The sequence below is a fragment of the Micropterus salmoides genome, unplaced genomic scaffold (genome assembly GCF_014851395.1).
Source record: "Micropterus salmoides isolate LMB-PRFRI ecotype aquatic unplaced genomic scaffold, ASM1485139v1 Ms_hic_scaffold_8, whole genome shotgun sequence".
Lineage (NCBI taxonomy): Eukaryota > Metazoa > Chordata > Actinopteri > Centrarchiformes > Centrarchidae > Micropterus > Micropterus salmoides.
In genome coordinates this window covers 22069562-22096101 of record NW_024044570.1, presented here as the reverse complement: position 1 = coordinate 22096101, position 26540 = coordinate 22069562, and the positions used below count along the sequence as shown (strand labels likewise).

Genomic DNA, 26540 nt, shown 5'->3' with positions numbered 1-26540 from the left:
GCTATATTATTGTGATGTAAATAAATGGCATTCGTTGCTGGTAAGTTTGTATAGTAACCAGATTATGGCATATAAATATGATTTGTACAGTGTATTATATATAATGCTTTCACAATTTCAGTTTCTAATTGTTGATTGTTTTGATAAACCAACAAGGCAATACGTAACAAGAGGCAGGCTAATGTTTTCTTTCTGAATTCCCTGAGTGTTCTTACATAACATCTCTGCTCTATTGGCCCGTATGTGGCTTACTGAAAATGTAATATTCAGCACTAAGTTATTGCTAGTTGCTGAAAAGTCAGCAACAGTCAGTCAGTGAACCTCAGTGAACCCTCCTGCTGGGTCTTTGTTTATGAGTCTCTCGGTTTCTTTCTTTTGCTTGTGACTAAGAAAGCCAAACAATAAGAGAGAGGACAGAGTATTGCTCTGTGTTCTGATATATACGTATGTGTCATTTAACAGCTTTTTATGCAGGTGTCACATGTGTCAGCCATAGACATCTATCTCATCTTCAGATACTCTGACCTGTACAGTAAACCCATCTTGGCTCAGGTTTAGTGTTGCTGAGCTAAATTATCAAAAGTTTGCGACCTCAAGTAACTCGCAAGTAATTTTGTACACAGTGTCGATAAATTGACTGAAATGAATGCAGTGCTAAAATATCATTTTGCACCAGCATCTACACAGTTATTTAATGCTTCACATATTTCTGATTCACTGCAGTGTGATTGGAAGTTTTTCTGTCCTGGTGGTTTCACTAGTGAGATGGAGGCATCTAAAGGAACAGGTGAGTCAGGCTGTATGTCTCTTTGTGTGCTTTTGGCAGCATATGATTTTGTGTTACTGTATGTTGTGTTTAATTAATGGATTATACATACTTCACATATTTGTTTTACATATTTTCGATAGCTGATAATTGCTGAAGCTCTCCACCTTGTCAGATTAAAGTTTTTCGGTACAAAATGTTGCAGTGACACAAAAGGCAGCAGGAACTATGTTGATTTTTGTTTTCTTATGTATATCACAGTTCTACAGCGAAGCAAGTCCATTTTGTGCATTTGTTTGCAGGTGCACCTCCTGGTGCAGCTCGCCCTGGCAGACCTCCTAGCTGCTCTGATCCTGATGTCCACCAGTGTCATGAACAAATTTCGCACTGACAACAGTGTAGCCATCTGCCAATACAGCCTGCCGTTGTCACTGGTGAGCAACAGTTACTTTCACTCTGTTATTAAAGCCATTAGCTATACAAATGAACCATTTATAAGATTATTTCCTGGTGGGGGAAGGGGTCATATCTGAATTAAACAAGACAGGAAAGTTGAAAGACTTGGGTAAATGTGTCCACCTAGATTTTGGAACTCCTTAGTTGAAGTGCTGAAGACCTGATCACAATCTCAGTGTCTGCTCACACCACTGCAGAATTTTCCTTGAGTCACTTGGGAATGTAACTGAAACGTGGGATGTCATTCCAGCAGCCAAAACATAAGCAGTTTCGCTCTGCCATGTTTGCGTTGTTTTCTCAGACTGAGAAGGTGGTGCTGTATGTTTAATGCACTAATAACAGTTTTTAAGTGTTAAAATGTTTCTATAAATCTATTCCAAACTGAATCAACTTCAATATAAATATATGTTTTCTGAATTTTTATCATATTTTACAGTGATAAGAGTTAGATATTGATGTTACATAAAACAAATAGAAATGAATGTAATAGGAACAAAAGCAGTGGCATTCAGTTTCATTCAGTTCAGGTTTCTTTCAAAATGCAGATATGGAAAATATTTAGACTCTTAAAAGTCCAATATTTAATCAAGGCAAAACTAACTGGGTCAGTTTACATTTCTGAATTGATGGAAATGAAAATAAAGTAACCCCAAGCCTAAAATTTATAATTTCCTCTGCTTTTAAAATGCTTTTATTGTTTTATATGGATGGAGAATCTGTTGGCTATAATATACATTGAAATGGAGCTATTTTGAACCAACAAGTAAACATAATAAATGATCTCTAAGATAACATAAACTACTAAAGGAATATAACATTTGAGTCTACATTTCAAAGTTCAGTTAAACTTGTAGCTCATACTTAATAGTAGAAGAGCTATGACTTCACTAACCCTGCTGTGAACAAGCAGCTATTGTACAATATATATAGAGGAAATAGTGAGATTGAGCCCAAGAAAGCAAATTTATCCTGACTGCTAGGGGTGTTATGATAAAGTGAATTCACAGCATGTTACGCTCTCAATATTGTTAGCATTTCATGTATGCAAACAAATTTGTACTGTTGAGAAGTCATAACTGATCAGATTCAAGTTATCCGGCTTCATGATGCACGTTGCCACATTTTGCATCACTATCTGTTGTGCCACAATATATGTTACACCCCTATTTCATTGTTTCTGTGTTCTGTTCCAGACATTTTATTTTATTTCATTTCTGCTGGTGGTGGTTTATGCATGGAAGTCAAAAAGTGCCATCCAAGGGTGGAGAGCAAGACCCACAGAGGATGAGGGTGGACAGGTGAGGTGTCCACCGCATTTGTAGATTATAATTTGTACAAAAATACTCAGGACTATTTGAATAATTTCTTTCTCCCTATCTGTCCGGTTTACAGAGTCTGTGTAGGAAGAAAATAGTTGCTATACCAGTATATGCTATTGTGTGGTAAGTTTATTAACCGCATCTTTTTAAATAATACATCTTTAATTGCCTTATCCCTGGTGTACACAATTTAATTCTGTATCTCTGTTTGTCTAACATCACAGGTTGGTCCCCATTGCAATGTACTTGGCATATGTGCTCATTCCATTCATAAAAACTACTTTGCTGATTCCAGTCGTTGACAGATCATGGAACGTGATCGCCCGTAATGACAGCAAATACTGCAACAGGTAAGCGCACAGCCTTCATGATTAACTTCCATTAAAGTCACTGCTTTAAAGAAGCTAGAGAGGAGAAATAGGTCTGCCTCCCCTCTGTGTTTTTGTTGACCTCTTGATTGGTGACCTGGTGATTTTTCTTTTTTCTCAGTTGTATTTTGTTCTTGCATGTCTGGAGGGATTCCTGCTCTGATACGGTGAGTGCCTTTAAACTTCCTTTTAAGACATGTATTATATACATTCATTCATTCATTTGCAGTGTTTTATTTTATGGAATTTGTTTTATCATGATTTTACTGTATTTGAGAAATGTGCATTTGTGCTAACATGATTTTTTTTCTTTTCAGGAGATATTCCATGACATTTTCATCAGAGTTTTTCTTTTCCTGGTTGTGATCCCAGTGCTTTGGTCTTGCTCTGTAAGTCATAAGCAATCACATAAGGAATTTGGAGTTATGGTTTATAGTTTTACATTAGAATAAAAGCACACATGTGTAAGCAGACTATAATCATTTCTTTTTTCTTGTTTCAGGTCATTTACTATAAGGTTGGTAAATGGTATGAAAGACATGCGCACGAGGGGCTTTTTCCTGTGGAAGGAGATGGACGTTCAAGAAGGCGATTCAAAAGAGTGTTTTCTACAGCAAGAAATATGGTGATGGTCATCTTATTCTGCTGGACACCAGGTACACACTCACGCACATGCACATTTAAAGCTAATATAATACATGTCATCAGCACGTCAGATTGATGTCTTGTGCATCTTCCTGCTGCAGCTCTTGCACTCATTCTGCTGTCTACCCTGATGATCTGGACAAATGTTGAACAACGCAGCCTATTTTGGTTGTATGTGATACAGGTAAGTTTCAGAAGACCAAGGCCTAATCAAAAAAGAAAATTTGGTGTCTGAGTTGCAAGATTTACTATTGTTTGTGTTTATTTTAGGCTGCGACTCTGTCCCTGCAAGGCTTCCTGAACAGTATGGTTTACGCCTGGAGACGGCCCAACTTCACGGAGGCCGTTCTTGGGGAGAATACACCCCTGATAGCACATGACCGCCTGGCCTTCTTTGATGAATCACTGAAGAGCTCCTTTTGAGCGTTGACTGTAAACGCACTGAGAGACATTGTCATGCTGTGGCACAACATACAGTACTGAGGAAGACTGACTGCATGCCTGCACACTTCATGACTGCATGACAGTTTAGACTGAAACACAAAACATTCTCATTTGTGGACTGAAGATGAAAAGGATGAAGGAAACACAAAGACTATTTAAACAAGTATTGACTGATGCCATGTTGATGAATGGGGTCAAAGGGTCTTCTGTAGTAATTGTAGAATTGTTTTATATTTATGTGCTATTAATGTACTGTTTTGTAATGTAATGTTTTATTGAGATTTAAAATATGTCACAGAGAATTATGGAATCACCGTGGTTTCTTTTTTATTATGTTTTGTCACATATACAGTATTTGTGTAGTTTGATAAGGTGCTTTTACATCTATTGTTTTATTATTGTCATGCAACAGTCTCTCAGCAATCTGCAGTTCAAGACAAGAATGATGGAAAACCAGTCAGGGTTGCATACTCGGTAGTCACCATTATGTAATTTCAGAAGCACGTGTCACCTACGATGACATAGGTTCAGTGTCAGGAGCATGAGTGTGTTGTAGCAATGAGGAAGGCCGGGTTGTTGCAGACAAGAGAAGGAACAATATCTGCTTTGTGATGTGTGTTTGCAACCACAACTATTAACATCACTGCAGCTTCCAGCTCACCTGTAGCTGGTAGTGATGACAACGCTGACACAGAAACGCTAGTTCCAGAAACGCTAGTTCCAGAAACGACTTGTTCCAGGCACCTTGTTGTTACTCCTTACCATTGGCTGTATGGGCAGTGTCGTGGAAATTATATTCCTGGTGAGGGGCTGAGCAAATAATTGAGTTACAGCAAACCATTGTCTCTGAAGAATTTATTTAACAAAAGAGAATAAACAGAGAAGTACTACACAAATCAGCTGGACCAGAGGTTCTGTCTCATAAGACAGTCACTAATGTCTGGCCCCGAGCAAAGGGATGCATCATCATTTACACAGTCTAGGTTTCTATGTTTTGGCGAACAGAGATCCTCTCTCGGTCTTGAATGAACATTCCAGGAGAGGAGAGGAACAAAAAGAAAGGGAAAGCACCAAGAACAATCTCACAGCTCTGACCTAAACCCTAGTAAATGTGTACACTGTACAGACTAACATAAGAAGCATAGGAGAGGAAAGGTTAAGGATAAAACACAATACATAATAATAATAGTAAAAGAACATACATAAAAGATTAAATGTAAGAGGACACAATTTTCTGCCATAACAGGCAGTAGCTGGATTTTTTTTATTTGTTTCATTAAAATGCTTTACTTTAGAAATAGTATAAAAGCGCTATTTGCAATTTCCTTCTATAAAAAACATTGAATATATTTTTAAAATCTGAGCAGAAATGCCATTCTCTCCCAACTTTTACTCCCAGAACAGCGTCCCCCCCATTTCCATCTCTGGTCATATTATCCTAAACTCCATCATCATGTTCTAGTGTGTGTTTGTCTCTGTCTCTCTGTTAATGGTTGACAGATTGTAGGCCAACATGCTGGTGCTTATGTAAGTGATCACCTGACTCATTCCTTTGTCTGCTTTAGTGTAGGGGGAGACCGGGGATGGTCACAACATTTTTGACATTTCTATCTGTATCTTGGAGCTCTTTTAAGGCACTGCAGTCACAGTAGTGACATGGTAGTGAACATAATACAATTTAACAAAATGTGTAAATGTGCACCAACAGAATATAAGTATGTGTGTTCTTGTTTGTCTTGCACAGTGGTGACAGAAACATGGCACTCCTAGAGTGCAGGCCTCACGGGCCCTCAGGGAAGCCTATAGTTCTTATACTAACATTTGAACATAATAATGAAACAATTAAACGTTACTCTGTGTGTGTGTGTGTGTGTGTGTGTGTGTGTGTGTGTGTGTGTGTCAGACACATAACTGAAATTCAAAGAAAACATATAAATACAACTACACATTTTCATTGTTGTTGCAACTAGCTGTGTTTTTCTCCATTGTGTTTGTTGTGACTTTTGTTGAGGAAAGAATAACAAACACCTTTGTATGACGATGAGTTGAGCTATTATCACAGATCCAAATCATTGAGTCATTTCACTGTAATATCAAACCATGCAGACTTTATCATCCTCACCTGTTGACCTAACTTCATTTCCTTGGCGCAATCCATTATCTGGTGTGCCCCAGATATCCTGCCTATTCCGGGATATCACATGATAAAAATGTGTATCACAATGAAAAAAAAAAGCCGCCACACTAAGCAAATATAGAGGACCTGGGAAAGACAAATTTGATAAATCTTGTTCCTGCTATGGTCATTATGAGTGACCCATTTACACTATTTATCAGCTGTTTAGTCATATTTTTTTCGGCATGTGTATAAAGAACTTTATGTTTCACAAGGACTCACAACATTGTAGAATGCTCCCTCCCAAAAACAGTTTCTCTTTAATCCATTTAACAAGAGTTTAACATTTCAAGCAGGCTGGCTCCTCATCAGCTACAGAGGCATCAGACGAAGCACATGGACAAAAAAGATGTATGTGTGTGTTTTACACAATGATTGCTGGACATGTGTAGAAAGTAGCCAACCAGAGAAAACCTTTTATTACTGTATTAATTATTTTTGAGCACATTAGACTATACTATATTATATTTAAAATCAAATCAAGTGCGTGACAGGGCTCCCGGTCATAAACATCACCCATACTGTAGCGACAAGACTGCATGTTCGTGTTTGTCTGTGTGTACGCATAGTTGCTCCATTAATTATCTGCCCAGTGACTTTTCTGAATATGATGAATGAATTATATGTTTTTGCTGACTAAACTGCCAGGCTGAGGCTTAGAAATGACTTTCTGCATTGGCACACTGAACACAAAGCTGTGCCTGCGTTAGAATAGGAAAACACAGACTCAGGGTGGATATCAAAAAGCACTTATGTTATCTGGTTGCAATATATGAACAATTTTCAAATAAGCACATTTTCTAACTGTCATCGACATTTTGATTGGGATACAACGTGTTATTAAAAGCAGTCTATCATAGCCATCTGTCAAAGGTGTATCCTAATCATGATGAGAAAAAAAACATACCAGTTCATTCTAGGTCATTACTGGCACTCACACAAATCCATTTCTGATTAAATAATTCTTAATGTTGACATTGATTATCCACAAAGTTTATTCCAATGTGTGTTGGGTTTTCTGCATTAGACAAGTTAACACATGCTAACCCATCAGTTAAATATTCAATGCGTTCATCCAAAAAGTTGTGTTTGATGATGATGCCAATGTCAAAAAATTTGGTGCCTTTAGTGGTTATATAATCGGATTACACAACACACAGTGTACCAAAATATTGTTCAACCCATTCTGCACTACTGCTCCAGCTGTTTCTTCAATGTGTCTCTCGCAACGGGTCAAACTCACATGCACAACCAACACATCTGCCAAGATTATAGGTCTCCCCACACTCAACCTGTAAGAGCTCATTGTAAGGCAATCATGCACATTGCAAACACACATAGCATCACACAACTACTCAGTCACCACTCCACTGCACTGCCCTCTGAGCGCAGGTTCCTGAGGTGCAGAAAGGTTCGCTTTGGCAAAAGACTGGTACCCGCAGCCATGGCAGGCCTAAACAGGTTGACTCACTTGTGGAATGATGTGTCTCATAATAGGGATAATAGGTCAGGCTTATACATAAGGATATCTCTTTCATTTTTGTACATTATTTAACTCTTCTTTCTGGCCAACCCTGTTGTTTTTGTTTATATTATTGCTTATACAGAAAAAAATAGTATATTGTTGTTTTGAGTGACACAGTAGGCTACGTCTTCAGTCTGTGGGCATTTGTGATGTAATCATTGCTGTGGAGTCTGTGCTGTGCATATGTACGGTACACCAGTACCAGCTGCTGTCTGGAAAAAAGAAACTTTAAAAAAATCCAGCACCAGGAAGAATGAGGTTGCCAAACAGAGCCTTGTCTATTTAAGGGTTTAACATGTACAGTGCTGTGAAAAAGAATTTCCCCGCGGGGACAATAAAGTCTAACTAATAATTTTATATGGAAACTTCCGACCAGTAGAGTGTGACACACCTTTTAGAAGAACACACACCTCCCTGGGAAGGTGAACTGCTAATGTTAATTTTATATGTATTGTTAAAACTGACTCTATTTCAAAGGCAAGATTTAGGAGACTTTTCCTAAGCCAATGGCGCAGAAATGTAGATATTTATTCTTTAATACAGGTAATAAAAGATTCCATAGTTTGCTTAAAATGTAATCACGCTTCCTCTTAAAACATTCTTGCAGAACATAAACACTGAAAACAAATTTCAACAAAATCTATTTGCTTTACAGTAAAGTGTATTTACCAAAATACACTGATAATCAGAACAATACACAGCTTTATTATCCGTCTTCACTTCTACGCTGATCACAAATAGGATAACAGCCCCCCGTCGGCTGCTTCAGTGTCCGAACAGAGTCGGCATTTCTTGAGTATCCTGAATTTCTAAAAACTCCTGGAGCCCTGCTCTGTAGCAGACCATGTGCTTCCCAACCTCACCAAGAAGTCAAGGATCACGGTAAGTAAGACACATCTGTTCTGTGGTGTTAAATTAAACTCAGTCTCCTCTCTTTTGTCAATACGTAGACTTCTGTTGCCAAACTGTGGCACTGATTGAAAAGTTGCTGCTGCAGTAGTTTCCATGATAATCTTGTCTTTTTCTTTTCAGAAGTCCATGGACAAGGATCTTTGTTTGTCCATTTCATAATTCCCTCTTCGGCTTCCTGCTCTGCGTACATACACATCATATCTTCCATCTTCGTCCTCCTCTTCGTCCTCTTCCATCACTCTATCCTGCCGCCACAGTGCTCTATCCCCCATACCATGATGGCCCTGTATGCGGCCTGGTTTCATACTAGGCCAGCTCTTCTTCCGCAGACTGCTGTTCAAGTCCCTGAAGGGAGGCAAGGTGCTCTGGATGTCCCCTCTGAAAGGAGGGAGCTCCATGAATCCCCTGCCTATGCCATGTGCACCTTGAATTGCTTTGTTAGAGTTAACAGAAGCCTGGGAGCCACAATGGTGTTCGTGAATGCAGCGCGAGCCAGACGAGGATCTCCTGAGGGCCTGCAGGGACTGGAGTTCCTCTGATAACTCCCCAAGGTCCCCAGACATTTCCTAAAAAAGTTTAATGTGGTTGCATTTGCAAAGTTAAAAGAAAATCACCATGTACAGCTTATAATATATCAACGTAATCAAACTAACCTTGTCTCTGAGAGTAAAGAGTTCATAATGCGGAGGGTCAAACACTTCCTGGAAGTCAGCCCGCTGGAACAGGTTATTCTTACGTACCAACACCTTCAAATTATGGTTGAACACACTTGACACATTAGCTATTTCTACACCAATATTTTGTGGCATGATACTAAATAATGTCATTGTGACTTAATTACCTTTTTTCGTGGCTGTTTGACTTGCACCAGGATGGAGATGATGAGGAGCAGTAGCACCACACCCGTAGACACACAGATTACTGTTCCATGAGTCTTTGTGATGTTGTGAAAAACACTTTTTGTCTTTTTCTCTGGATGAAGGATAAGAAGATAGTGACACAGAGAGATAAAATGTGAGGGACACTTGGAGGTTCTGAGTGTACATCAGTCATTCACCTGTTGCCATACCCATCAGAACAGTCTGTATCTTTGGTTGCCAGGAGCAATTCAGAGTGTTCACTAAAAGCCTGTTTCACTGATAAACAGCCATCTCAATTATTTTAGGTGCTTAAGAGCCCGTACACAGCCGAGGGCCTTCAAGGTTTTTTAGCTTGAAAGATACCAATATAGACTGCTCTTTGGTATCAGGGTGACACATCACAGACTTGCTGGACATTTGAGAGGAGAGATGGAGGGTTATGTTGTGAGAGTGTGAGGGCAGAATCATATCCACACATCCTCAAGGAGGCTCAATGTGACACAACAGACCCAGACACAACATGTGTGATATTACACTGTTATACAGGACAGCACATTTTCAAAGAAATAGTTTCAAAGTACTTTGGCACAACTGGAGTACCTTTACAGTTGCTTTCATCCCAGGGAAAGACACAGTTTTGCATGCCGTTGCACACCAGAGAAGTGTTGATGCACATGTTACTGTCGCAAAAGAATGCACTGCTTTCGCAGGGTGCTGAAACACAAACACAGGTGTATTAGTATGGGATGCCAACACACTGACAAAGCAACCAAAGCCATTTACAGTCAGAGGAAATTAATCAATTAAAGTTGAGTAATAAAGTGCTTACTGAATTACAAATTCTCTCTCTCTTTTTAAAAGGATACATAGAAACCCAGCATGAGTGTAATATTTTAACACATCATATATTATTATTAGTCCATTTTCTACAATTGTTACCAAGCAGGGCAGGAATTTCACAACAGCCATGAAGGCCATGGATGCCCCCACAGTTTGGCCTTGTGCTTGTCAAAATTATACACCAATCAGCCATAACATTATGACCACCTGCTGGTCATAATGTAGGTCTCCCCTTTGCCATCAAAAGAACCCTGACTAGTCGAGGCACGGAATCCTCTGTTCAGACATCTTTCTATCAGCATCAACTTTTTCAATAATTTGACCTACAGTAGCTCATCTGTTGGATCGTACCACACTGGCCAGACATCTTTCCCACATTCATCAGTGAGCCTTGGCTGCCCATGGCCCTGTGGGTGGTACAACGCTTTTCCTTCCTTAAAGATGTGTTCACACTGAAAGCAAATCCAGCATTTTGGGCGGCTTGTTTACATACAAAGTCAATGCAAAGATGCCAATTCCTGTGAATTTTCAACTTGGGCGAGAAATACGCTTGATGCTGTGTTGCGAAAGCCTATCAGCGGTGAGACTGCCCAAATGTCACTAGCAGCTTCGGAGCATTGTTTGGAAAAGGACCTGGCAAGCGGTGTAATGACAATCCGCTGGCCGACGGAGAGCTGCTAAAGAACGGGGAAGTGTATGTGGAGTAGTGCTGCAGCTTTTTGACAAATAAACACCCGTAGTCAGTCTAGCCCAGCTCGATCCGAACTACATTCAGAAAACAAACATTTTAAAAGTTGTTGTCCTGCTGACAGACCTGACAAAGCATGAATTCATATGTCTAACAAATCGGCATCATATTGTAGTTATTTCAGCATCAGTTTTATTGCAATTAAATCACAGCAAAAGGTTTACTTTGGGTTCATATAGCTGTAGTATTCGCGGGTTGTGTTTATTCGCTTATCGCGTTGTGTGTGAACACTCAAAATGTCCAGCGGTTAAACTCGCGCGAATAAAGCGAGGCGACTATTAACTTTGCTTTCAGAGTGAACACAACTTTAGACCAATTTTGATAGGTACTGACCAAAACATACCGTTTTGGAGATGCTCTGGCCCAGTCATCTAGCAATCACAATTTGGCCCTTGTCAAAGTCACTCAAATCCTTAGGCTTGGCCATTTTCCAGCTTTGAGGACAAAATGTTCACTTGCAGCCAAATATATGACGCCCACTGACAGGCGCTATGGTAACGAGATAATCAGTGTTATTCACTTCACCTGTCATTGGTCATAATGTTATGGCTGCCCTGACGCCCCGCCCGCACCGCCCCACCTGATTTTGCAGTTTTCTCCTCTGTCTCTTTCCTGTCCATACGCTTTTTAGACATAAGTGTCTTTCATTGAGACACTGAATTATTATTTGGCAACATCAAGTAAGCGCACATAACCAGTGGTGGGTTTTCTTTAGAGCCTGGTATAAACTGCTACAAAATCTGGCTATTTCTGACAATAGTTTGACACTAATCTAGCTCCGGCCAACAAGGAGACTTAATCTAACCCATTCTGATGTGTCAATGCTGCAAAGCTGTGACTGAGTGAACATCTGAGAAGAGAAAGTTGACTGGCTGAGGAAAGAACGTTTGATAAATTAGCGAATAAGAGAAGAAGCCATAGTCAAACTGGCCATTGGGAGCACCAGGTCGCCCTGTGGGCCGCTTAAGCAGCCCAAACATGAGGGAAGCATCATCAGCCCACTTATATTTATGCACCAGCCCGCATACTCCCCCTTAAGATCCTCAGTCCTAGTTCAGCTGTACAAGTACAATGTTTTGTAGCTAGAGCTGCAAGACAGAAGACAATAGGGATAAGATAAGCAAGGTTTGGGTTTGACTGGCTGGCTATTTAGTTATATCAGGTGCCTTTTGCTTTTCATAAAATTTGACGAGCACATAAACTTTTCATAAAGTTTAGCATAGCATAGCCCAGCTCGATCCGAACTTTTCATAAAGTTTATGTGCAACAACACTTTTCGTAAAACAACCAATCACAGCCTGGACAGAGCAGGACATTCAAAAAGGCTGACGTGTTACAGTAAACTTTCGAAATGTTGCATAAATGGCTATGATTGTTTACAAGTTAGTACTTAATAAATTATAAAAATAAAAAGCTCTTGAAGGATAATTTCAGTATTTTTAAACCTGGGCCCTATTTTCACATATTTTGATGTTGAAATGACTTGTAGGGGCAAAAATGATTGCAATCCGTGCTAAAGACGGCTTCAGCTGCAACGTAATCCTTCAGGGCAAATGTTCCAGTCAAAATTATAGTGCTGTGCAAAGGTTTTAGGCAGGTGTGGTAAAATGCTGTAAAGTAAGAATGCTTTCAAACATAAAAAAGCTTACAAGGAACCTCCACCATGCTTCACTGTTGCCTGCAGACACTCATTCTTGAACCGCTCTCCAGCCCTTCGGCAAACAACCTGCCTCCTGCTACAGCCAAATATGTAAAATTTTGACTCATCAGTCCAGAGCACCTGCTGCTATTTTTCTGTACCCCGGGTTCCTGTGTGTATCCATATTTGATGCGCTCACCCAGTTGTATTCCTCCTACACAGCTGTTTCTGTTTCAGTTAATGATTGTGTTTCAACCTACATATTGAATTTATGATCATTAGCAGCTGTTTGGTATAATTATTGATTTGCCTGCAAAACCCTTGACTTTGTACAAGTGTACCTAGAAGAACTGATGATGTTTTGAAGGCAAAGGGGTGTCACACCAAATATTGATTTGAATTAGATTTTTATTCTGTTCACTCACTTTGTCTTATGTTAATTGATAAACATAATCTATTACCTTGTCTATTTTGAAAGCTTTCTTCCTTTACAGCATTTTTACACACCAGCCTAAGACTCTTGCACAGTACTGTACACCCAAAATAAAATACTCAGACTGTTATACCAGGTCTCTAACAACATAATGGAAAGGATCCGAATGAGTGACTCCCGGTGAAACCGTTTGTTTTTAACAAGAAACTAAAGTGTCGCTCAAGGACAATTCTCACTGTCAAATTTCATGAGAGGTGAGTTGTTGCAGGAAGATGACGGTGGAAATGTGAGTCAGAGTTGGAGAAAGGAGTTTGTTGTGGTAGAGTAAAGTCAGGAAATAAGGCCTTGCTGGCAGTTCCTCTACATACACCACAAACAACTCTCTCTATTCCCACCGGCGTTTCCTGCAACAACTCGCCTCTCACGAGATTTCAGAGAGAGAATTTTCCTTCAGCAAGATTTCTGTTTCTTGTTAAAAACAAAGGGCCGGGAGTCACTCAAAGAAATCCTTTCCATGATGTTGTTAGACACCTTTTATAACAGTCTGAGAGTGTCAGTGGGAAAAACAAGCAGCATAATTACCCCGATGGAATATGTTTTAGCCACTGTAGGCAGTACACGGCTGCTGGCTGAAAGCCATCAACTGCACGGATTCCAAAACCTTTTGTATCCATTAGTCATTTTGACACCAAAATACTATATATGAGAAAATAGGGCCCAGGTTTAAAAATACCAAAATATCCTTTAAGTTAAAAATCATTGTTTTATTTGATGGCTTGCTGCTCTGGCATTTGGGCTTTGTGCCCTCAAAAGAGTGACAATACTAAAGGCCAAGTGGCCTTGCCCCTAAAATGTTGAAATTCCAGGCCTGCTACCAACAATTTTACGCTTAAAATAGCTGCAGTACTGACTAGAAACCACAGGAGGGTGTTGCTACAAATATTTTTGCAACATACTATACTTGCCCTGACATAGCTGCAGAAACTTAACTAAAGGGACGCTGGTAAAAATGTAAAATGACAGAGGTTAAGAATAATCTGAAGGAGAAACTCACGGTCTGTAAAAGAAGTGAAAAGCATCCGGAAACGGCTGAGACGGCTTGTCTCATCAGCCCACATCCTCACTACTCCCACACCAGTGTCCAGCATGATGTCATTAGCTACTGTACTACAAAACTTGGCCTGCAAGAAACCACACACCATTTTCTATTATAGAGTTTGATGTGTAGTCTCATTGACACCAAGGTCTGTAGAACAGTTGCTACATATTTATCATTCTTGTTAAAATGAGCATGTATGACAAGGAAAAAAAGATTAACCATGTTGTGTAGCAGAAGGAGAAAGAAATTCAGAAGAACTGAGAGTATAAAGCAATACAGTATACAACAAATAAAGCACATCAGATCATGGGGCTTTCATTTTACAGTCTGGAGTAACATACTGCATATTAGACATATATTACCTTTAGGTCCTCAATTGCATTACTGCCATCATAAACAGCCACAAAGTTCTTCTTACATTCGTTTGAGTTTTCCATCTGGTATTCCAGGAATTGCAGGTAAATCTGGAATAAGCAATGACATATATACAATGTACTTTTTGTTATTTTCTTCTTTCGTACAGTCAGTAAATGTTTGATTGCTATGATGATGTGTATGTGTATGTGATATGAAGTTGAAACCCACATGTTTTGTCTTTAATATTATGTAGAGGATATGGAACAAATACGGTACATCACAATAGATGTGGAGGCTCTGCAGAATGTAAAATGCACTGCAGGCTCATCTTTTCAACCACAGTACTATTTGTCAATGTATCACATCCCCTCTCCTCAACTTCATATTGTGGAGACTTTGTTTTTTTTTTTAGGAAATAAAGCGTATTCTGCTGTTGTGCATTAGATAACATGGCATAAATGTCCAACTTTAACATGTCACATGCCGTACCCTGTTGTTTGCTGGGGCTCGTATAGTCCAGATGCAGTCCACTGCCTGGTCTGGCTTCACTTTAAAATCCTCCTCCACCTGACTGGAACGGATCAGGCCATCAGCCCCAGACACCTCAAACTGACAATCTGACCCACAGACAGTGACAAAGGGTAATAGCAAAGAGGCAGATAAAATGAAAACATAACAGAGAAAAAGGAGATCAGAGGTGACTGTGAAAAGGCAACCATGGCTTTGCATCAGCTATTAATCTAAAGATGTGCAAATGAAGCTATTTCAGATGGCTGAGTTGTGTGGTTACACTACCTGGGATGGGGTTTAAGAGTCCTCCCACATGCAGATGAAATTCAGGGTCTTCATAGGGGAAATTATAGAGACAGTCAAATATCACACTATCAGATGCATTTGATCGAAGTGAGTAATAGGATGGTGCAGTATGAACATTGCCATACAGGGATCGATGAACCATCCCAGAGTGTTTTAATCACCTGCAGTAAAGCTGTACTGGACCTGGAAGCCAGTCTCCTCCAGCTCTTCATCACTGTAGAAGCGGATCCACAGGAAGCGTCCAGTGGAGAGGACAAGTCCAGGACTGGCCGAGCCACAGTAGCGATTGATGAGTGGCGAGAAGCTGAACGGCCCGTCCCGCACCTCGATGTGGTCGAAACGACATTCAAATGACTCCTCTATGTAAAAGGTGTCATCAAACAGGAGCTCTATCCTCTGGCGGGGCTGGGCTGGGGGAAGCAGAGCGGCATATCACATCTACTGGCACAGAGGTGATCCAGGGATATAATGCTATCAGAGAACGGACAGTGCAGTGAAAAAGATTTGCCTCATTGGTGATGATATTTTTATGTAGAATCACTGCAGGTCTTAGTTTTGTGGGGTCCAGTAGCAATTGGCATTGCATATTAAGTTGTTCAGACATTGCCATGGCTTTGTTACCAAAACAAATACTAAATAAATCTGCAACATTCAAGAAAACTGGAATAGGAGCTCAACTTTTTTCCCAGCAGTGAAATTATCAGGCTCATGTGTGCGTTGTTGTTTACCTTCCAGTACATACAGGCACTCCTTGTTTGGAGGGTACATATTTGGGTAGTTTGGGGAGCTGAAGCTGCCACCATCTGTGTATCGTACCCAGTTTCCACACTGACGAGATTGCAGCGGCCGCTGAGAGGGGTTTACCACTTTTGATCCTGCGCCTCCATCTTTACGTATAGGAGAGCCACGAGACACATGTCATTATGATATTTAATGATAGAAAGATTATTTGTGCATCTAATTATACAATGTGAAGACAAATACACCCAATTAAGTTACATTATGTGTCTTAATTTCATGTAGTGAATATATCAGTCTTACCTTTAGTCTTTTGTGCCAGAGCAAATCCCTCCTCAATGAATAGGAGAAATATCCAGACTGTAAAATAAGCCGACAGTATGCGAGTAAGGGTTCAATCAAGGAATAAAGGAAAGAGAGAGAGAGAGAGCTTAGCAGGATTTGTGTGTCTCTGCTCGTTGTCTCAGTGCGCTCAGCCGAATCCCTAAATGTATATATCAGGCCAGGGTGTGGAGTTCAAAAGCTTGGAAGGAAAGAATAAAGACATGCGTCTTCAACCATCTGCTTGCTTAACTCCATCCATCCATCGTCAACCGCTTATCCTGTGTACAGGGTCGCGGGGTTTGCTTAACTCTTCCTTCTATTTTTACATCCTTCTTTTGCTTTATCCCCAACTAAGATTTATATATCACACAGTGGACAAGCGTAGGAACTGATGTCTGCAAAGATGCTGCGCGAGGATGTCTCATGGTGAACAAAAAAATGATCTATGTCATGAAATACTAGCTTAAAAATACTACTACATAAAATAGGCTATGACTTTAATAGAGCTGCTAGTCCAGTGGCACTGGGCCACAAAATTTTGGTTTTCACCAAAGTGGCATGTTGCTGTAAATGTCAACTCACAAACTGCATTTATTATGTAGGCCGTGGACATTGCTTGATGGCTTGTTTGTACTCTGCTCACATGGGCCTCTAAATGCTTTATTCCATGTTACCATGCCTAATAATAAAATTAATTAAAATGTGTCCAATAACTTCATGTCTATAAAATAATTTGAAACCAGACATCCAGAATCTAACCTCGAGAAAACCTCAAATAAGAATCTATGGAAGTGTAGGCCTACTGTAACACAGAATTTCAACTGAATTTCAATTAGCTGACAGAAATTTATGGAAAGTGTAGAGAAATTTAGCTACACTGTCATCATCTACAATGTCTCCAGCTGACCCTTCATGGAAGAATTAAGGGGTTTCATTCATTAAATGAAGGTACTCCATTGAACCACTTCCACAGAAACCATATTCTGTGTGTAGAGGAGGAACTGAGGCAGCAGCAGCCCAAATCCTCCTGCCCGGGCACTGAGCCACCACATGCTGATGCAAGAGGGAAAACAGATTTCCCCCTTTTGAAAAATTTGGATTTTTCCTTCTTTCGTGCTAAACGTGTCTTTACTTTTACACCAGCAAAGACAGAGAGCACAGAGCACAAGTGGGGAGCTGTCACTTCAGCACCATGAATCGTTATACCAGAGACATTTTCAAAATAGAAAGATTAGTTTGACGTGTCCCTGTCTTTTAAAACGTCTCTATGAACCAGCTGTAAAAATCCCCGTACTGTTTCTCCCCATATAGCTTCATTGTGATGACGGCAATCGTTTTGTGAAAAAACATGCAAACTGTACCTGTTTAAGAACTTTGTGAGTAAGGTACACGAATGTGTCGGGAGTCTGCCAGGAAAAAGACATCTCGACACAAAGATTGGAAACTCTTACATCTCTCAGTCCCCCTCAGACACAGAAAGGAAAGAAACAATTTCGGCAAAAGCCTTAAATCATAGCAAATATGGATCATCCCACTCACCTACATGCATCCTCTCAGTTGGAGTCACGTTTTCTTGGGTTTGATATCAAACTTGACCAGCTGTGTGTCCCTCACATCCCTCAGCTCGTTTAAATCAATGGTCTGGATTAGCGCCTGTTAGAACCACTAATTTACAAAATCCAACTTTCACATTTTCATCCTAATCCCACTGGTCAAGATGACAGACTCTTGTGGGACAAATATAGGAGCTGATGATCTTATGACTCATGATCAGTCTTCCTTTACAGAATAAAAACAAAAACTGGCAGATGAGTACAGTTTCCCACCGCAAGGACGCTGTTCCTGCAGAGCTCAAGTCTGTGTCAGTCTCAGACTGATCCATCCTCCAACATAAACCGATGATCTGTCTGCGGCTGCTCGCGGTTTTAAGATTGGGCTCAGTTGGCGCGGGAAGGGGGAAGAGCTGATTGCGCATGTGCACCATCCTACATGAGTAATAAGTGATACAGTAATCAACTCACAGTCTGTTTGGCCTAATGATGAACAACATTAGGAATTCCCATTTATTAAAATTTAATTAGCTGATACAGAGCAAGTGTCCAGAAGGCAAATTCTTGCACGCAGCTCTCTCTCTCTCTCTCTCTCTCTCTCTCTCTCACACACACACACACACACACACCCAGGGCACCTGTGCCAAAAATCTCACTTGGCATAAATCAGTTAACACATTGCCATTGCATTCCATCTATGCAGAGCAGAGAGCATTCCCTGTTGTCTTTTGTAATTTTTCTCAGAGAACACACAGCGCCAAAAGCCTTAAAAAAACTGGCTAGAGCTGCAGAGAGATGAAAATGGAAGCCAAGAAAAGGGATGGAGATTTTTTCTTTGATGTGTCACCTTTTAACAACAGAACCTGTCACTATGTCTGCTGGCAGATTTGCGCCTCTTCAGCTGATTGTAACAGCTTTAAATTGGTGGCTTTGTTCACAGAGGTGGACAATGTAAGGGTGCTCCTGGCAGCCAAAGACACTCTCACTTTGACAGATACCTGGTGAGTGAAATGGTCTGATATCATCCCATCCTGGCCTTTCACACTCAATCTTGGATGGGCATATGCATCCAAACTACAAAACTGGTCATTTGTAGTTTCTTTTAAACAGTACGACCTAAAACTGAAGACATTTTAATTTCCCATGACTGGTCATTTGTTGTGGCAAAAAAACTGATACCTGCCTTTCTAGTGTTGTTAGTAGTGTTAGTGCTAGATGCTGTCACTGATGCTTTAAGTAGAAGTATGAAATTATTAGTAGTAGTAGCTATTAAAGTCAAGTCAAGTAAATTTTATTTGTATAGCACATACTCATACACGGGTAAATTCAATGTGCTTTACAGTAAAACACAGAAAACAAACAAATGGGATAGAAAATACATATGTAAAATCCTCAACATACATACTGTACATAAAACAAAGTCTTTATAATCCCTGTCCTATTCCTCACAGAAGGATTACAACAGGCGCACATGTACGCATTCTCTCACACAAACACACTTGCACGTGCGCGCGCACACACACACACACACACTGAAAGAAATGCAATGTTTTACGACTGTTTTAAAAGAAGATTCAGTTGCAGTAGATCTCACTCAGAAGTACTTGTTATACAGCAGAATGGCCCATGTCACTGTTTTATTATTACACCCTTTGTTATTGGATTAATATTACTGATAAACATTTAAGCAGAAATTGTATGTTGTATCAAGTGGCACTCCTTTTAACTACTTTATGTTGGGCAGTTTAGTACTGACAACCCATCATAATGTAATAACATGATCATGTGTAAAATCTTTGCAAAGTTTGCAAAGTAACTAGTTACTACTGTCAACAGATAAATGATTTTGAGTAAAACGTACGTATTTCCCTCAGAAATTTAGTGGAGTGAAAGTATAAAGTAGAAGAAAATGGAAATAATCTAGAAAACTATAATTACCTAAATACAGTAATTAAGTACATGTACATAGTTACACTGTACCTGTACTGTTACCACTGCTGACCAGATTCTCACACAAGCAGACGTGGTGTGGTTAGTACCTTCCTTTCAGTGCATGTAATTTATGTTAAATTTTCTGGTGCTAATGACCTTATTTCCTTTCCTGCGTCTCTGCATTTCGGTTTCTCACATAACACTTGCAAAACAAAGACAGAAGAACAACAGCAGCCATCAAAGTTCACAAACAACAAGCAAAGCACAAAGCAAAGCGTCATATCAGAAAGTCCAGGGGCCATGTTTTCACAGGCCATCATTATTCAGTAAGGTGGGACCAATTTTTCTTCGGCAGTAACAACCTCTGGGTAAATTAATTCAACAGGAGATGAACACACTCACCCACAAAATAAATGCACAAGCATAAAGTTGCATCATCCGGGCCTGTGCTTTAAAACACTATTCCCTTTGAATGCTTATGAAGTGAAAGTGTCACCTCAGAGATGCATGAATCATTTATTTTCCGGGGTGTGTTTGGTGTGGAGGGACTGCTGTGATGCCTCCTCCTCCTGAGCAGTGTGACATTTGAACTGCAGAGACAAAGTGTGACTGTGCGACTGCTAGTCGACAAGCCTCCATGAACGCCAGCTGTCACGACCACATGCCACAGTTGTCAACAATCACTGTTTGTTACTCTCTGTCCGTCTGTCACTCATCCAGTCACCCATACAGGCACATATGCACACTGACAAACTGATGCACATAAATCTTTGTTTACTTCACATCAAATAGGTTAAAAAACTGCATCTGTTGCCATGGCAGCCAGGCTGGTGTCTCACCTGCTTCTTCTGAGGCAAGCAGGGACCTAGAAAGCTGAGGTTTTAGGGGGATTGACAGAAACAGGGATCAAAGTGGAACGAAATCTCCCCAGACTGTCTACCTGTGCTGCTGCTACTGAAGGGAAAGTTTTGTGTTATAGCAAGCTAAAACCAATGGAAATACTGTGTTTTCTTTGAATCTCCTGTGACTTACAGTGATGTTGGGAAAGCTTTTATAATACTGAGGTATCCTTGAAGTCTTTAATTTGCTCCCACTATGCACATTACTGCAGCCCTGTAATGTTTTTGAATAAACTGCTTCAACATACTGCCTGTGTGTGGGCTCTCTCTGTAAAAACTATTCAACAAGCTGATGAAAAAGAGTATTCTATGATAGGAGTACAATGGTCCCAAGGAAACGGATTTGCTTAAATGTAAAGGTACTATATGAAAACAAGTTTGCCATGTTGTTCTTTGTGTGTGTTTTGAATTTACTGAAACTTTTTTATTGCAACTGCAAATTATTGGAAACTAACATGATTTCTTTTGGCAAATGTCATCTCGAGCAAAAGCTCTGGAACAGCTAATGAACCTTGTAGTGAGATTGCATTGCCAGCTTTCACTCTTTCATTATAATTTTTATGACTTATCCAAGATGGCGCTGCATATAGCTGCCTCGGTGTTAGTATGATGTAATTCAGTTTTTGGCTGTGATTCGCGGAGCTCTTTCACCAGAGAAGAGCTCATGAACATCAGGGGAACAACTCCAGTGGATTTATTTCCCACTTTTCTCGCGTGATCAGTGGAATTATTGGATATTTTGGTGAAGGGCAGCTTGCTGTTGCTCAGGGTGAACGCATGCTCACTGTGCAACAATCTGGACGAACTTCAGCTACTGGTGGGGAAAAACAGAGACCTTTATTCATATTCTGTTCTGTGCTTCACGCAGACATGGCTGTGTAAACAGATACCGGAATCCGCGCTGCAGCTGGCTCGCTTCCAACTGTACAGAGTGAACCACAACACAGAACTCTCTGGCAAAACAAAAGGTTGACCGATGTGACAGTGATTGAGCAGCACTGTTCTCCACACCTGGAATTTTTTACCATTAATTGTTAACAGTTTTACTCTTCCCGTGAGTTTGCTTCATTCACTCTGGTCAGTGTTTACATTCCACCACAGGCCAACGTGCAGTGCATGCTTGCCGACCAGATACTGTGTGTGGTGCAGACAAACCCGGACTCCCTTGTTATGTTCATGGTGACTTTAACAAAGGAAACCTCAGCCAAGAACTCCCCAAATACAGACAGTTTATTAAGTGTCCAACCAGAGAGCGGAACACTTTGGATCACTGCTACACCACAGTAAGCAGTGCCTATCACGCCATCCCCTGCACTCCACTCTGATCACATCGTGGTCCACCTGATTCCTGCATACAGGCAGAAACTAAAGCTCTGTGAACCTGTGGTCAGGACATCAAAGAAGTGGACCAGTGAAGCGGTAGAGGACCTCCAGGCGTGTTTGGACTGCACTGACTGGGATGTTTTCGGGACTGCTACCAACAGTCTGGATGAGTTTACTGATGCTGTGATGTCCTACATCAGTTTCTGTGAGGACAGCTGTATACGAACATGCACCAGTGACACGCACAATGACAAACCCTGGTTTAAAGCCAAACTCAGACAGCTTAGGTTGGAAAAGAAGGAGGCATATAGGAGTGGGGACAGGGGCGGGTGCAGGACGTTAAAGTACAGGTTTAGCAAGGAGGTGCGAGAAGCTGAACAACTGTTAGAAACTAAAACACCAGTTCTCTGCAAACAATGCCACTTCTGTCTGGAAGGGGTTCAGACAGATCACGACCTATAAACCCAAAGCCCCCCACTCCATTAATGACTGTCGCCTGGCAAATGAGCTGCACCAGTACTACTGCCGCTTCGAGAGTCAATCGGACACCATCCCCCGTGACTCCTCCGCTCAGCTTCAGTCCCAGTCCACCATCTCCTCCTCCCCCTCCTCAGAGTTGGACAGCTCCTACCCCTCTCCCCTGTCTCCATCTCAGAGAGGGATGTCAGCAGACTATTCAGGAGGCAGAAACCCTACAAAGCAGCTGGGCCAGACTCCGGACTCCTGTCTCCCCATCTCCCCATTCACACTGAAGCACTGTGCTGATCAGCTCACTGGAGACATGTCATGTTCCAGCCTTCTTCAAAACCTCCACCATCATCCCTGTCCCCCAAAAAACAAGGACCACAGGTCACTGTCATTATGTCACACCCACTCCTAGACCACCTGCAGTTCACCTACAGAGCCAACAGGTCTGTAGATGATGCAGTATACATGGCCCTTCACTTAATCCTCCAGAACCTGGACTTCCCAGGAACCTACGCCAGGACTGCAGGACAAGCTCTCTTAGCTGAACGAGCCTGACTGCACCTGCAGGTGGATCACAGGCTTCTTGACAGACAGGAAGCAGCACATGAAGTTGGGAAAACATCTCTCAGACTCCAGGACCATCAGCACCAGTTCACCTCAAGGCTGTGTTCTTCCCCCTCTGCTCTTCTCCCTGTACACCAACAGCTGCACCTCCAGTCACCAGTCTGTCAAGCTCCTGAAGTTTGCGGATGACACCACCCTCAGTGGGCTCATCTCTGGTGGAGATGAGTCCGAATACATGTGCGAGATTGACCATCTGGTGACCTGGTGAAGCCAGAACAGCCTGGAGCTCGACGCTCTGAAGACAGTGGAGATGGTCGTGGACTTCAGAAAGAACCCAGCCGCACCCTCCCCCATAATCCTGTGGACTCCTTCCACTTCCTGGGCGCCATCATCTCCCAGGACCTCAAGTGGGAGCTGAACATCACCTCCAAGAAGGCCCAGCAGAGGATGTACTTGTTGCAGTTGAAGAAGTTCAGCCTGCCAAATTCATTGATGGTGCACTTCTACACATCCTCACCTCCTCCATCACCATCCGGTACGCTGCTGCCACTGCCAGAGACAAAAGCAGGCTGCAGTGTATTATTCGCTCTGCAGAGACAGTGATTGGCTGCAATCTCCCATCACTTCAGGAACTGTACACCTCCAGGACTTTGAAGCAAGCAGGAAATATTGTAGCTGATCCCTCCCACCCCAGACACAAACATTTTCAGACTCTCCCCTCTGGCAAGAGGCTCCGGTCGATCAGGACCAAAACCTCTTGCCAAAAAAACAACTTCTTCCCGTCTTCAGCTAGTCTCGTTAACAAGGCCCGGCCCCCACACTGACACCCCCCACCCCCTTCAAATAATGCAAATGTCTCTGGACGTCTAAATTTTACTTAATTTCATATCATGCACAAATCTGGCACAATGCACATATTTTTGTTAATTGTTGTTGTTTTACATTTTTATATCTTGTCAATTGCACATTTGTATATTTCTACATTTATTTATGTCTAACTGTATGTTTGTCTATGTGTAGCACCTTATCACCAAAGCAAATTCCTCGTATGTGTAAAACACTACTTGGCAAGAAAGCTCCTTCTGATTCTGTATAAATAAGTAAAACAAAACCACTAAAAACCATTTGTGTCTCTTGAGAGCTGTAGTAAAGCAACCATGTTTTGTTCAAAAGCAATGAAGTATTGATGTTTCTTCTTTTTGACACATGAAATATCTGCATGCTTACATCATGTAACATGTAACATCATGTCTTTCTTTTGTTATATTTACTTCATTACTTACTTCAAGTGTGTTTTTTTTCCTTTGTAGCAATAGTAGGAATTAATTGTGACTAGCGTGATTGCAACATATTAAACCATGTTAAAAAAATGAGCAACTGCACAGTGTGACATTGTCTTAGTGACATTCCCCATCATTACTCTTAAAAGGTATTTTAAGATTTTGTGTCTACGTGAAAAATTGGGATTATTTCGCTGTCTGCAGCACGCTCGCTCAACACTGGAGCAGTTTAAAAAAGTGCATCTTGTAGACACGAAAACATGGGGAAATAATAATAATAATAATAGTTATTAGGTTGAAAAATACCAAAGTTACCCTGGGCAAATGGGATGCATAACCAGCAAAGGGAAGGAAGAGACAGAAAAGTAGAACTAAAGGAAGATAATGAATACTCAAACTGTTCATTTGGAGGGCCAGGATTCTAATTAGCATTTTGATTGGAGTCCTAACCAGGCAAGTGATTGCTCTTATTAGCGTGCACTTTTAATTTAAATTAACATCTTTAATTTGGCAGAGTCTACGGTTGAGTAAGCTAGGTGACACTGCTGAGTGAAATCAACTCTCACTCCTTTCTTTCTTTTCCTTATTGAGAAAGAACGCATGCATGCACTCTCAGCACGAGTATTCAAAAGAGCTTTCAAGGAAAGGGTCGTCTTTAAGGTCAGGGATTACACAGCCAGACATTTCATGCAGTTCAACAGCAATATTTATCAATAGAGATAAGAAGTCCCAAGGGCTCTTTAAACTCTCCAAGCACATTACCTCCATCGTAGTACACTATCTGGATTTGCTTTGAATCTGTACTAGTGTTGCTTGATCTGCTCAGTGCAGTAAAACACACACAGACTGACAAATTTATAAAAGCACTTTTATCAGCTCCCGAAGAAAAGTCATTAAGATACTACTACATGCCTGTGATTGGCAGGAAATCCCTGTGGATTTGGCCTATTACTGTTGATGAGGAAGCAGAGTAGCCTACAAGTCTGGACTTTAATAGGGTGGAACAGATTACTGCGTCCCAGTGACTTCTCATTTTCCATCACATTGATTTGTAGAGGGGGTGTGTCCTCACACACACACACTATAGCGCGACAGATTTTATTGCCTTTGCTCGTGCCATTGGGAATTTGATGTTGTAACGCTAGATTATGTCACAACTAATCATGCGCAGTCCACTGTGGTAAATCCAACATTTAGCTGAGGAGACAAACACGGGTTTTATAGTGAAGCAATGAAAGCCTTTACTTCAGTGTACCTCCAGCATGATATACCTTTTACTTTCCTTTAAGGTGCCAAAAACATCACACAATCAACAACTTCACACAATTTTGACAATTTTTTAATCAAATGTAATCCTTCCCATATATGATTTAAATCATAATAGTAATTTTAAGGTTCAAAACCAGACTGCACCGAGGGCCCCAACCACTGAGAATGACACAAATATCCTATTCCCGGACAGATTTCCACGTATGTGATATCAAGCAGCAGGAAGAGCTGATGCTAAACTCTATTCTTATCTCTGGTCCATATGACAACAGATTAGACAGAAAGAAAAGCAAGAAAAATGACCTCATTAAACAAAGCAACTATACTGAAAGCCATCCCAAAGCAAAATCCATTGTAAAAAAAAAAAAGGTTTGTAGATTACTAAACATTTGAGATTATAAGATCCCTATTTCACTTTAACCCCAGTATCGTGTCTTCAGGTTCTCTCTTCTTTACAATCCTCATAATCTGTTTATGCTCTGATGGAGCGCTGCATTTTTTCTGTATTATTACAAATTCACATATGGTTTGTTGTGTGGGATGTCCACCTGATATCTTCTGAGACCAATTCATCAGAGAAAGAAGCAATCGCACACACACAGTTTCACAGAAAAATCTTTGGTTCACACTAATCTGCCATTTACAGTCCTTTAGTGTCATGCAACAAGATATAAGTTTCGTGGTGTGTGTTCCTTTAAAGAAGAAACCTAAAATCTGTGCAATCAATAGTTTGAGGGGAACAATGTTTGCAATGGTGTGGTGTGGGGACAGAGTGGACCCAAACGCAACA

At 40.8% G+C, this 26540-nt stretch overlaps 2 protein-coding genes across 2 annotated transcripts; one reads left to right on the top strand and one right to left on the bottom strand.

Annotated features, from left to right (window-relative positions):
• The first annotated feature begins 668 nt into the window (after window positions 1–668).
• Window positions 669–4300, top strand: LOC119893083. The gene is made up of 10 exons (XM_038705012.1): window positions 669–787; window positions 1069–1200; window positions 2416–2520; window positions 2615–2664; window positions 2766–2891; window positions 3031–3076; window positions 3227–3298; window positions 3412–3565; window positions 3656–3738; window positions 3825–4300. Exons 1-10 carry the CDS (start codon window positions 695–697, stop codon window positions 3975–3977), a joined length of 1014 nt encoding a protein of 337 aa, XP_038560940.1. The 5' UTR covers window positions 669–694; the 3' UTR covers window positions 3978–4300.
• A 3906-nt stretch (window positions 4301–8206) lies between these two features.
• On the bottom strand, window positions 8207–18313 carry LOC119894462 (neuropilin and tolloid-like protein 2). Its single transcript, XM_038707233.1, has 12 exons — window positions 18005–18313; window positions 16445–16501; window positions 16132–16290; window positions 15565–15813; window positions 15383–15430; window positions 15077–15204; window positions 14593–14694; window positions 14186–14312; window positions 10072–10185; window positions 9453–9583; window positions 9265–9357; window positions 8207–9177 (listed from the first exon to the last, which is right to left on the bottom strand). Exons 1-12 carry the CDS (start codon window positions 18012–18014, stop codon window positions 8728–8730), a joined length of 1668 nt encoding a protein of 555 aa, XP_038563161.1. The 5' UTR covers window positions 18015–18313; the 3' UTR covers window positions 8207–8727.
• Between the last annotated feature and the right edge of the window lie 8227 nt (window positions 18314–26540).